The sequence below is a fragment of the Zalophus californianus genome, chromosome 16 (genome assembly GCF_009762305.2).
Source record: "Zalophus californianus isolate mZalCal1 chromosome 16, mZalCal1.pri.v2, whole genome shotgun sequence".
Taxonomy (NCBI): Eukaryota; Metazoa; Chordata; class Mammalia; order Carnivora; family Otariidae; genus Zalophus; species Zalophus californianus.
In genome coordinates, this window is record NC_045610.1 from 3,466,662 (window position 1) to 3,480,436 (window position 13,775).

General features: G+C 45.2%; 1 protein-coding gene across 1 annotated transcript; it reads left to right on the forward strand.

The window, feature by feature from the left end:
* The first annotated feature begins 9,215 nt into the window (after nt 1–9,215).
* On the forward strand, nt 9,216–9,713 carry LOC113908195 (60S ribosomal protein L12-like). The gene has a single exon (XM_035724752.1). It carries the CDS (start codon nt 9,216–9,218, stop codon nt 9,711–9,713), a length of 498 nt encoding a protein of 165 aa, XP_035580645.1.
* The last annotated feature ends 4,062 nt before the right edge of the window (nt 9,714–13,775 follow it).

The following is a 13,775-nucleotide window of genomic DNA, read 5'->3' on the forward strand; positions in this document are numbered from 1 at the left end:
TTCTAACTCCTGACCTGGGATGCTTTTCCAGCGAAGCATTTAAGGCAGGAATATGCCTGGAGAATGTTCTCGCTTCCTAGTGCTCCCTCAGAGCTATAAAGAGCACAGTTTCCAAAGTGTGTTCCACAGAACACTAGCCCAAGAGATGCTCCAGCAATCGCTTCTGGGTATATGCCCCCAAAGGATTGAAAACAGGGACTCAAACAGACCCTTGTATGCCGGTGTTCACAGCAGTGTTATTCGCAATGGCCAAAAGGTGGAAACAAGCCGAGGGTCCACGGATGGACGAAAGGATACACGAAATGTGGTACATGCATATAATGGATACGATGCATTTTCCTCCTTAAAAAGGAGGAAAATTCAGACACAGATGAACATCAGGGACATTCTGCCGAGCGAAAAAAGCCAGTCACAAGAGGACAAATACTGTAGGATTCCACTTGCAGGAGGTTCCTAGAGGACTCAGATTTATAGACACAGAAAGGAGAATGGTGTTGCCAGTGGCTGGGAGGGGGAGGGGAGTTGCTGTTTCATGAGTAGATTTTCCATCTGGGAGGACGAAACAGTTCTGGAAAGGGATGGTGGCGGTCGTTATACAATGTGAATGTACTTAATGCTCATTTCTCATTTTGTATACCTTACCGCACACGTACAGAGACGCTCCCCTACTTAGTGGTACCCCCAAACCCACCAGCCTGAGGGGCTCTGCATCCTGCCCCCTGCCACCCCCTCACCCACGGCTTCAGCCCTGGCGAGGCACAGAGCATTCATAAAGGACTCAGAGAGATCCTAAATCAAAGACTGTTTAATTCAATTTCATCAAGCATTTCCTCAACTGAATACAGACCCTTTTATTTTCACAGGATGCTATTCATAGCCTGCATGATGGTGCACACTCCGGGAACTGCTGGTAACGAGCTTTATAGCTGCTCCAAGTACTTCTATCACTGCCAGCAAGCCCTAAAGATAGTCCTTAACTGTTAGACCTCAGTAATACTTACTGATCACAGTACAGTCAGTGAGCTTATGAATTGTCCCCACTTTACTGCTGAAGAAACTAGGGCTCAGAAAAGTCCAGCTCTGGCTCGAAGTCGCACAAAGCTACTCTGCCAAGATCAGAGACAGAGACGAGCCAGAACCCCTGTTTCTTAAACCCTGGTCTGGAACGTGCCCCCCAACCCCCGTGCAGATCACCTGCTGCCCCTTCTGGGTGCCTGGATGTGTGGGCAAGTTCACTGAAGAGCCTCAGACTCCCAGGACTACTGATCAGCAGGTGGGAGACACCACAGGTGACAGAAAGACCCCAGCATCGCAGGCTCCCCGTTCCTGACACCACGGAGCCCCTAAAGGCCGGTGCTCCCAGCCTCTCCTCCAAAACAGGGCAGGCGGAGTTTGGAGACGTCCCATCCCCTCCAGCAATTCCTGAATTTTCCTGAGATAAGACTTATTGGGGCGATGACTAAAATACAGAGGCCAGTGAACTAAGTTAAACAGAGAAAAACACTGCACAATCTCACTTCTATGTGGAATCTAAAAAAACCCACCAAACTCCTAGAAACAGAGATCCGATTCGGGGCTGCCAGAGGCGGGGGTGGGAGGTGGAGGAATTGGGTGAAGGTGTCCAAAGGTACAAACTTTTATCTCGAAGACCGGCAAGTTCTGGGGATGTCATGGGCAGCGGCACTGTAGCTAACCATGCCGTAGACAGTAGATCCTAAAATTTCTCATCGCAAGGAAAACAGAAGTTTTTGGGTAACTATGTAAGGTGACGGGTGTTAACCTACTGTGATAATCATTTTGCAACATATACGTACATCGCGTCCTTAGGCTGTACCCCTTAAACATATACCGTGCTGTATGCCAATTATATCTCAATAAAATGGGGTAAATAAATAGTACTTCAGTATCCTTATCTATTAAAAGGTTAGATAAATAATAAAAGAAGACACAGATTCTCAGGCCCCTTCCCTGGAGACTCTGACTCAGTAAGTCTGGGGCAGGACTTGGGAAGGTTTGAGCATCCCTGACCTTAACACTAAAAGGATCTCCTCTGGTTTAGTTCTCAGATAGGAGTTTCCACCGAGCTAAAGTGATTGTCCAGATCCACACAGCTACTTTTTCTAGCTGCTTTTAAAACAGACACAGAAGCAGAAGACTCCTTTCCTCCAAGAAACATACAAGCTTGTTAAGTTTTTGGATACAAATCCATCTGTAGGCTCCCCTCTATTGTCCCGGCAAACCAACCCCGTTCCATCCCTCCCGGCCCAGGGGAGACCATCCTTCTCTCTAGGTTTCCCTGGGAGGTCCAGCCACCCCAGGAAATGTCCTGGCTGCCATCTTCCTTGTTGCAGACCCAATTCTGCCTGCAGCGTTGACCCAACGTGCTTCCTGCCCGCTGATGGAGACCACATGGTGTTTGGCTCTGCTCGCCCAACCCACTTCCTTCTGAGCACACAACTATCTCAGGCTCTATGCTGCAAGAGGGAGGTGGCAGCCTGGAGTTTTCTCCCCCGCTAAGAGCTCACCCCCACCCACCCCGGCTGCAGAACCTGAGCCCCAGCCTGACGCAGGATGCCGGAGATGGATGAGCCACGACGAGGCTGGGCACACACACAGCATTCCGTGGTCACTTGGCAGAGCCTCCTCAGAGAGCAGATGGAAAAGTCTGAGGACACTCAATTCTCCAAATTCCTTTTCTGAGAGCTCTACCCTAGCTCAGCCTCAACAAGTTAGAGTCTTTTCGGATGAGTTTCAACCCAGCTCCTCCCCACCCGTATGGACACCAATTTTCTTTCCTTCAGCTTGCAGGAGGGGCGTAGCTGAGAGAGCCATAGATCACTGGGTATGCTGCACACACACACACACACACACACGCGCACACACAGGCCATCCGGGGGAGGGGAGGTGTCTTAAGCTGTGGATTTTTCCCATAAAAAAATGGGGGATATAAGAATATCTAGAATTTGACCCAAGAATGTATAATTTGATCTGTATTGCTAAATCACTTTCCGGAAAGGTTGCATCCATTTACACTTGGACGTAAACCTAGGAGAGAGCCTTCCCTACTCTCCCTTCAATATTGCTTATAGGAGGGGTGCGTGTTTGGCTCGTCAGTGTGACTCTTGATCTCGAGGTCGTGAGTTCGAGCCCCATGCTGGCTGTGGAGGTTACTTAAAAATAAATAAGTAAACTTAAAAAAATAATGCCTATTGCAACATTTTTAAAGGCATCACCAGTTGGACAAAGTATCTCAGTTGTCCTGATTGCCAATTCTGTGATTATTGGTGTGGTTGAAGGATTTTTCATATTTACGAGGCTTTTGTATTTCTTCTTTTGTGATTTTTTACTCATATCCTTTGTTTTTTTTTAAGGCTTCTTCACTTTTTATCAAAATACAATATTGGGGCGCCTGGGTGGCTCAGTCGGTGAAGTGTCTGCCTTTGGCTCAGGTCATGACCTCAGGGTCCTGGGATCGAACCCTACATCAGGTTCCCTGCTCAGTGGGGAGTCTGCTTCTCCCTCTCCCTCTGCTGCTCCCTCTGCTTGTGCTCTCTCTCTTTCTCAAATAAACGAATAAAATCTTTCAAAAAATCTTTAAAAAATTACAATATTAATTTACAATTGACTTATTAATTTATAATCATCATATATCAAAAAAATGAACCCTTGATCTGTCATATAGGGGGTAAATTATGTTCTGACTTTGTCTTTTAACTTGTTCTAGTACATTTCATGTATTCTGATGTTCAACGTTTTTATTTTTTAATTTTTATTTATTTATTTTTTAAAAGATTTTATTCATTTATTTAATTGACAGAGAGAGACACACACACACAGCGAGAGAGGGAACACAAGCAGGGGGAGTGGGAGAGGGAGAAGCAGGCTTCCCGCCGAGCAGGGAACCTGATGTGGGGCTCGATCTCAGGACCCTGGGATCATGACCCGAGCCGAAGGCAGATGCTTAACCAGCTGAGCCACCCAGGCGTCCCTGTTCAATGTTTTTAGGTAGGTAATGCCACATTTTCTTTTATGATTTCTGCTTTTGATATGATACCAAAGAAGATTATACCTCAAGATTATATATTTACTTATCTTTTATTGTAGCGCTTTATTTTCTTTCCTAATTTTTTATATGTTTAGCCCGTCTAGAACTGTCAGCCACAAATGACTATTTAAATTCCCATCAATTAAAATTAGCAGTTCAGGGGGCACCTGGCTGGCTCCATGGGCAGAGCAGGCGGGGTTGTGAGTTCAAGCCCCACCTCAGGTGTAGAGATGACTTAAAAATAAAATCTTTAAAAATAAAATAAAATAAAACTAGCAGTTCAGTTCTTCAGTGCACTAGCCCCATTTCAAGCGCTCAATATACATGTGGTCAATGGCTGCTACAGCTATAGATTATTTCTGTTACTACAGAAAGTTCGATTGGACAGGGCACATCTAGAATTTATTTTGTGAATGATGGAGAAGGGTAGGAAATCCAACTTTCTTTCAAAATAGTTTAGGTAGTTGTCCCAACATGTCCTGAACAACTCCTCACTTTGATCCTGATTTGAGACATCACATTTATACTATTTGTACATCTGGTAATGAACACTTGGAGCCATTTCTATATTTCTCGTTCTATTCCTTCCTCTTCCTAATCTTCGCCAGAGCCACACAATTCCAACCACTGTGATGCTATATTTTAATATTCAGCAAAGTAATATTTCTTCTTTACTCGGTCTTCTCCTTCAGAAATGGTTCTTGGCAACCCTCACACTTATTTTTCCAGACGAACTTTGGAATCACTTCATAGTTTGCAGCTGGATTTATATCCGCACAATCACAAAAGGCTCTTATCTGGCTCCTGTTTCCTCAACTTCCTCCACCTCTCATCAAACCTTATGCTCTCACTAGACTTAGCCGCTTGTCCTTCCACAAACACACTCACACTCTGCTCCCCATCCCTGTGCACTGCATCCTCCACCTGGAACTTGCTCCTCTGGTCCACTTGGGACTCTGGCTTGTTTTTCCAGCTCAAAGCTCCCTGCCCGGGAAGCCCTCTGTGATGCCCACAGGCAGATATATTTTATACATCCCTATGATTATCATTGTGTATCTGTTTACAAATTCATCGTCTCACTATGAAAAACAATTTGTGGACAATCACTATGACCTTTCAGTTTTGACTTCCCATCACCTGCCACCGTATTTTGGCTCATGGTCATTCCTCAAAGGGGGAAAAAAATGTATGGAGTCAAAGAGCATCACGTGGGCAATGCTGGAAAAATTGGCTGGAGAATGACAGTGGGCTGTGAGCTGGCCTGGGCCAGGCCAGAACTGTACTGTGTTCATTCCATCTTGCAGAGTGGTGGTGACTTAACTGGAGCACAGAAGCAACAGCGTGCCAGGAGACCAGTGAAGAGGCCATTACAAAATTTCAGGGCTGATGGAGTCAGGCCGGAATAAGGGTGGGTGGCTGGGGCTTGGAAAGGAGGGGACATTGTTGAGAGATGATGCCGTTAGAATTACCAGGAGACTGAGGGTGGAAAGGGCCAAAACTGTGACCAGGAGCTGAAAATGCTCATGGAATTTTCAACGCTTGTAAGTATTTTGTGTCACTTAACAAATATCACAATGAGTTCTCCTATAAAACACAAGTGAATTATTACGATGTTACCCATGATGGTTCTGGGACCAGCTGGGTTGCCTCAGCCAAGTCTTTGTAACTGTTTCCTGGCCTGTCAAATGGGAATCATCATGGCGCCTCCCCTACAAAGATAAGTGAGCTAATGCTTGGGACACGCTTAGAGCAATGCCTTGCACACGGTCAGCGCTCCATAACTGTTGGCTATTTTAAAAATGATTATTCCTACATTTCCATCCCAAGAGGCACCCATTCATCCCTGCACCTAAGTAGCTCCCTACTTGTGACAAAAAGCGAGTAGTCATCCAATGGCTCATGGAGCCTCATGTGGGGCAACTCATCAAAGGCTTTCTGAAGGGGGTGATTAGGGGACTAAGGGCCACATAGACAGAGAAGGAGGGGAGGTCACCTCAAGCAAGACCCATTCATGTCCCAGGAGTGGGGCAGGATGCTATTTTTCCACAGGGCTCCCAATGTCCATGGGGAGAATATGTGTTGAATGGGAGAAATGGGAACTTGAAGCTCTCTTGTTCTTCCTACCCACGGAGAAGGGTGTTGGAGGAGTTGTGATACCCCGTTAGTTAGAAACTGCTGGTGCCTATTTTTTATAATTAAAAAATTAAATTTAAATATAATTATATTTTATAATTGCCAGGGTTCGGGTCTCAGGTGCTTTGTGGACTCCTCAGAGCAGTATTGGCTGTGTTGGCTTCTTTTCATCTTATCCATTTTTACCACTCATCTGCCATCTTGCCCATAGAGAAAGTGAGACATAGCACCGTGTTTATTAGAGCTCTTGTCATCTTGCAAGAAGAACGCGAACCATCCCGGGAGATGTCTGTTAGGGAGTCTACCATCTTGCTCGTGACAGAAGTGAACACGGCACAGTGTTTGGATTCTGTCTTCTTGCCCAGGGCAAGGGTGAGAAGTGCCCCACGGTCTTTATCCAAGCTTCCATCGGTCCTCGTGAATGAGGCTGAAACAGCAGTGAGTCTGCCGAGCTGTTCTGGAACTCTCTCTCCATCCATCTGCCCTTGCCTTCGGACTTCCTGGCCTCGGTTCTCCGGGACAGGGATTCTGACGTGTTAAGGTCTTCAGTTAGCACTGCCATGTTTGTGAGGGGGTCACGCTCACAGTTAATGCCTTTGTGTTGGAACAAGGTCTCCACTGTGCCTCTCTGGGTGAAAACAAAATCCCTGAGACCCAGAGCTGACTTCCAGAAAAGGCTCCCGTGCTCAGTCCACCAACAGACTCCACAGCTAATCGGAACCAGATGTGAGTACTTTCACTGAAATATATTGTAGTTTGCAGATTTATTTTTCGAGAGTACCTATAATAACAATTAAAATCATAAAATGTGTTTTCCCTAGATATTTTCTCCAAGTCAACCAAGCAATATAGTCTGATAAGTTGGGGCCAACCTACGCCAAAACCAACATATTTGCTTTGTTAGAAATCTGCAGAATGTGTCTGTCTGCGGAGGTGTGCTCTGGTCAGGCTAGGGACGGCTGCCAACATGCAAACAGTTTCCTAAAATATCCGCGCACACAGGAATGATAAGCAGACTCCATGGATTTGTGGCTGGGAGGTGGGGAGAGAAAAGCCTGGGGGAGAGGCATAGAGTAAGTGGCATTAAGCATAATTCATGTTAATGGGGCAGATACTTCCTGTGTTTAAAAAATGGGGTCTCCAAAGAGCCCCGCGGCCGACAACCTTCTCCACATCAGCCTCTCCACCAAGGTCAAACGCTGGGGCTGATGGCCACCTCTGGGAAGCATGACTAGCAAATTCTTGGGGTTGTTCCATCAGGGAAAGTCTTGTACCAAGACACAGGTTTGCTTTTTTTTTTTTTTTTTGGAAGACACTGTCCAGCTTTCCCAAGAGCTGATCCTCTGCCCCCAAACAGCCCCCTCAGCCAGTTGGGGCCAATTGGCCCCACTCGGGTCTCCACTTCATGGAAAGTGGCCCAGTATGTGACTTGAAACACCAGCAAGCAGAGGCCTCCTTGCCCTGAGCACCCTCCCGATGCTTGACTTGCTGGCATTCATTTCTTTTCCATCATCTCCCCTGTTTCCCAACACCAGACCCCCTCTGGTCATAGCCCCTTGTCTGTGCTTTGTTGTTTCTATACCCACTATTGTTTTTTCGATGGCCACTTTCCATTTTCTCTGCTTCTGGTAACAGCTACACACCTCCATGTGGGGAGACACCCCTCCCTGCTCTCAGCCCTGGGTCCCACTGGGGTTGATGACACACCCGTCCCTAATCTCACACACATGCCCAGGCACCTCGGGTGGGTGGGGCGCATGCCCTAAGCCTGGCCAAAGGATAATGACAGATTTGATGAAGACACAAGATCAGTGGAGGTTTTAGACTTCGGGTCCTTCCTTTTAAAAAAGTTAGCTTTTATTTTATTTTCTTTTTAAAGATTTTATTTATTTATTTGAGAGAGAGAGCACAAGCAGGGGAGCTGCAGAGGGAGAGGGAGAAGCAGACTCCCTGCTGATCGGGAGCCCGACACAGGACTCGATACCAGAGTCCTGGGATCATGACCTGAGCTGAAGGCAGATGCTTAACTGACTGAGCCACCCAGGCGCCCCAAAAGTTAGCTTTTAAAATAGTTAATAGATTCACATGGTTCCAAAAAAAAGTAACATTTAAGAAGCTATATAGTAATAAAAAACTATGAGTCTATATGTCAAAAGTGAATACATTGAAAATTTGAGACATTTACATAGTCTCAGATGATGTCCCCACAAAATATTCATTACAAAGAGATAAAGAGTAAGTTTACGGTGGGGAATCCTGGCAGACACCACCTTAACGAAGCAATTCAAGTTAAGATGACATCAGTGATAGGACAAATGAAAATCATGTGCCACCCGGTAGAAGACAATGATGAGAAGATCGCATTACTTCTGTGATAGTCCTGCCCAAGATTCAGAACCCAAATCTACTTGTGGGGAACATCAGATGCACCCACATCTGTAGACCTTGTGTAGGATAACTGGCCTGTAACCTTTGTGACCGCGAGGGCTGAGGAGACATAAGTGGACTGCTCCAGACTGAAAGAGACCAAAGACACATGACAACTAAAAGCCACACGTGATTAGGAACTGGATTCTTTCATTTTTAGGAAGGACACTGTTGGGTGAAATGTGAATGGTAGAAACGTATGTAATGTTAATATCCTGATTGCGTTGATGGTGTTGCTGCGATGTCAGAGAAGGTCCTAGTTGTAGGGAATCCATGTTGAAGTATCTGGGGATGATGAAGCATCTTATCTGCAACATACTCTCAAAAAGAATTTTTTTACCCTACTTGCAGCTTTTGTATACATTTGAGATTGTTGCAAAATCAAAACCTTTGAAATTACCTAGTAAAAATTTTGCCTCTGATCCCTGACCCCCTCCCCTTCCCTAATAATAGGTCACCATATATCCTGGTGTATTCTTTAGAGATTCTCTTTCTCCTGGACATTTAAGAATGAAGAAGCCAGCTTTTGGCTTTCGGCTCGGGGAGGCAAAGGTGCAACTTTCTTCGGTCGTCCCGAATCTGGGTTCATCCGACACCAGCCACCTCCGCCATGCCACCTAAGTTCGACCCCAATGAGATCAAAGTCGTGTACCCGAGGTGCACCGGTGGCAAAGTCGGTGCCACGTCTGCCCTGGCCCCGAAGATAGGCCCGCTGGGTCTGTCTCCAAAAAAGGTTGGTGATGATGTCACCAAGGCAACCGGTGATTGGAAGGGTCTAAGGATTATGGTGAAACTGACCATTCAGAACAGACAGGCCCAGATTGAAGTGGTACCTTCTGCCTCTGCCCTGATTATCGAAGCCCTCAAGGAACCACCAAGAGACAGAAAGAAGCAGGAAAACATTAAGCACAGTGGAAATATCACTTTTGATGAGATTGTCAATATTGCCCGACAGATGCGACACCAATCTTCAGCCAGAGAACTCTCTGGAACCATTAAAGAGATCCTGGGGACTGCCCAGTCTGTGGGCTGCAATGTAGATGGCCGCCACCCTCATGACATCATAGATGACATCAACAGTGGTGCGCTGGAATGCCCGGCTAGTTAACTACAAAGGAAAATGTTTCAATAAAGGATCATCTGACAACCAAAAAAAAAAAAAAAAAAAAGAATGAAGAAGCCAATGCCCACAACTTAAAAGGCACTGCTCACTACCAGGGTCTCTGAATTGCAATCTGCTAGAGATCTTAAAGCTTGGCCAGAGCTCAAGACCCAGTTCTGGGCACCTTGTCCCTCATCCCCGTGGCCCTTGGGGATTTCCAGTGTGGAGTGGGGAGCACTCAGCTCACAGCTGACCCTATCCAGTTCACACTGTACTCTTCCTCAGTGCTCTTTCTCTCTTCTGTCATCAAAAGTCACACAGCTTTGCGGAAATAAAAGGGATTCCTGCTCAAAGAGCTCATCTGTCCAAGGCCACCAAACCATGGGAAACATATAATATGGGAGAACCTCCTTTGGGCACATGGAGGGACATTTCGATTTTTTTTGAGAGTGATATTTCAAAAAGTTTGTATTGTATCCAACCATCGATTGTATCCAAACTTTGATTAATGTTAAGTTACCACAGACAAACAGAAGCACCAACGAAGACGTTCAGTGATGATGGAGACAAGGAAGGACATGGGGCTGGGAGAGAAAGGTTGAGAGACTATTTCCCACACATGCGCAGGCGGGTGGCCCTGTCGGGCTCTCCTGACAATACTGGCTTCCAGTTAGTTCTTCGTGCCCAACCTGGGGTGTGGGAAGAGGGGATTTTTCAGAGGCCTTTCCCACAGCCAAGCCTTCTCCACACCTCATCTGTGGTAATTCCTCATCGACACTCAGTTCAAGAGCTGGATGACTCTTCCTCAGGAAGGAATTCCTCGTGTGCACCATCTCTCCCATCACGACACAATTTATGTTTTTATTTTATTATGATTTTTTTAGAGGGGGGAGGGGCAGAAGGAAGGAGAGAATCTTAAGCATGCGGGGCTCGATCCCACGACCCTGAGATCATGACCTGAGCCAAAACCAAGAGTCAGACGCCTAACTGACTGAGCCACGCAGGTGCCCCAACAGATCATTCTTAATAATAAGATAACCCAATTTTAAAAATGAGCAAGAGATTTAAATAGACACTTCCCTGAAGAAGAGTATTTGGATGGCAAATGAGCACAAGAAAGGATGCTCAACATCATTAGACATTAGGAAGACACATATTTAAGCAACAATGACATGTTCCATCAGAATGGCTGTAATCAAAAATTTGATGATACCAAGTGCTGACAGGGATGTGAAGGAACTGGAACCCTCAGCCATTGCTGAGGGAATCGAAATGACACGGCCACTTGAGAAAGCAGTTTGGCAGATTCGTAAACATCTTAACATAAACTCACCAAAAGACTCAACAATTCTACTCTCAGGTGTACACCCAAGAGAAATGAAAGCAATGTGTTCATGCCAAGACTTGTACCAGAAGTTAATAGCAATGATTTTCATAACAGCCAAAACCTGGAAACAACCCAAACTTTCATCAGCTGATGAATGTATAAACAAAATGTGGTATGTCCACGCCGTGGAAAACTACTCATTAATAGTATGAACACAACGTCAGTGTGAAGTACTGATGTATTCCACGACATGGAGGGACCGCAGAAATATTATGCCAACCAAAAGAAGCCACACTATACAGGATTACATAGAATATGATTACATTGATATGAAATTTCTAGAAAAGACAAAAACTATAGAGCCAGAAAGTATATCAGTTGTTGCCTGGGGCTAGCAGTGGGAGCAAGGACTGACTACAAACAGGCACAAAATAAATCTTGGGGGTGATGGAAAAAATTCTAAAACTGGACTCTGGTGATGGTTGTACAACTGTATAAATTTTACTAAAACTTGTCTGACTGTACCTTTAAATTGGGTGAACTCTATGGTATGTAAATTATGCCTTAATAAAGCTATTTATTTGTTTATTTTTTAAAGATTTTATCCATTTATTTTTATTTATTTATTTTTAATATTTTATTTATTTATTTGACACAGAGAGAGACACAGCGAGAGAGGGAACACAAGCAGGGGGAGTGGGAGAGGGAGAAGCAGGCTTCCCATGGAGCAGGGAGCCCGATGTGGGGCTCGATCCCAGGACCCTGGGATCATGACCTGAGCCGAAGGCAGATACTTAATGACTGAGCCACCCAGGAGCGCCTATCCATTTATTTCAGAGAGAGAGACAGCATGAGAGGGAGAAGGAGAGAGAGAGAATCTCAAGCAGAGTCCATGCTGAGCACAGAGCAGCCTGACGTGAGGCTCGATCCCAGGACGCCGAGATCATAACCTGAGCTGAAACCGAGTCGGATGCTTAACTGACTGCACCACTCAGACACCCCTTAATAAAGCCACTGAAAAAGAGAAAAGTCATTCACTTGGGGGGCAAGGTTAAAGATAGAAGACTATTTAGAAATCTCAGAGTACCTTCTCTAGTATTTTGTTCCTTAGACTCTAATCTCCAGAAGTCAATCTCCCTTAAAAATAAACACAAAACCACCTCTCCATAGAAAAGTCCAGAGTACTAGGACATCCTTACACAGTCTGGTTCAGCAGACACAGAGTGTGACAAGAGGAAACCACCACAATTAGTAAATGCATTCAGGTTGTGTGGACTGCTCAGTTTGTGTAAGAAGAATGGATGGGTACCGGCTTTATACTTGCATGACAAAGGGTCAATTCTAGTGTGTTTTGCCATGACAAACAATTACAAAAAGCAGCTGGCCTCAAAGAGAAATTGCAAGCTCCCTCTTTAGTAACAGAAAAGTTGTTTCTAATTTTTCAATTGCAGTCCCCACTGCCACCCCCTCAAAGTTTCTAAATTCATAGAGTCTCTCCTCCAACCCTCCTTACTTTGGTACTCCTCACCCCATCTAGCAGAGGGAAGATGATGGCCAAGCATATGTCAAGGACCAAGCTGCAGGTCCCCGCCCCACCCCTGCCCCGCCGCCATGTTCTTCTCTTCCTAGCCCAGCTCCATCCCACACCATGAAGTGCCTCATGGGCACAGCTGTGGATGCCCCCACCCTCACACCAAAGCTCCACCTTGTTACACTGCCATCTCCCATAAACAACCTTACCTTGGCCATCCCTCAGGCCTTGGGGTGCACACCACTCTGGTGGCGAGATCCACCCTCAAGAGCACGGAACCAGGGAAGAAGCTGGTGTAGACCCTGGAGATGGACTTGGGGCCATCTGGGCAAGTACTTTTGGAGTCCTGGTACTGAAAGTGTGGTCTAATAGGAAGAAGGAAGACAGGACAAGTCTTCTTGGCTGAGAGGAATCTTTATCCTTTGGGAGCAGGGCTGGAAGTGGTCCGGGTGGGGGGCTCTGATGCCGTGGCCTGAGGTCAGTACTGATTGTCTTGATAGATTGTATGAATAGACTTTTAAATTTTTTTTAAAGATTTTATTTATTTAATTGACAGAGGGAGCGAGAGAGAGACAGAGAGAGAGGGATATGAATAGACTTCCTGATACTCATTCATCCTGGTGATTCTGGAATGAACCCTGCTTCGTCATGGTTTTTCATATACTGCTGGATTCCATTTGTTAATGTTCTACGTAGGAATTTTCCATCCATATTCATAAGTGACATTGATCTCTAGTCTTCTTTATTTGTGCTAACATTGTTGGGTTTTGATACCACGGTTATGCTAGCTTTGTTAATTGAATTGGGAAGCTTTCCATCTTTTTCTCTGTTCTGTAAGTTTTTTTTGGTCCTTCTAATATGCTAGGCATTTATAAAAACATTCCCACTGTAAAAAATTCAAACCATATAGAAAAAGCAAAAAAATTCTCTTTGGCTCTCCCTTTAGATCCTAAGCCCCTGCTGAAAAGTGACCACATTATCCATTTGCTGTGTGTTCTCTTCATTTCCATACATACGTGTACCTATATATAACGTGGTACTTTTTTTTCTTACATAAATGGGATTAAATTCTACATTCTGAATTGCAAATTTTTATGTTTTATGGGTTTTTTGTGTGTGTTTTTACTTAACAACTTTACATCTTGGAGAACTCACCATAATGTCGGTACATATAAACCTATTTCATCCTTTTAAAATTCCATGTAATAGT

Coding starts and splice junctions, on each gene's coding strand:
- LOC113908195 (XM_035724752.1), top strand. CDS start 9,216: ATGCCACCTAAGTTCGACCCCAATGAGATCAAAGTCGTGTACCCGAGG.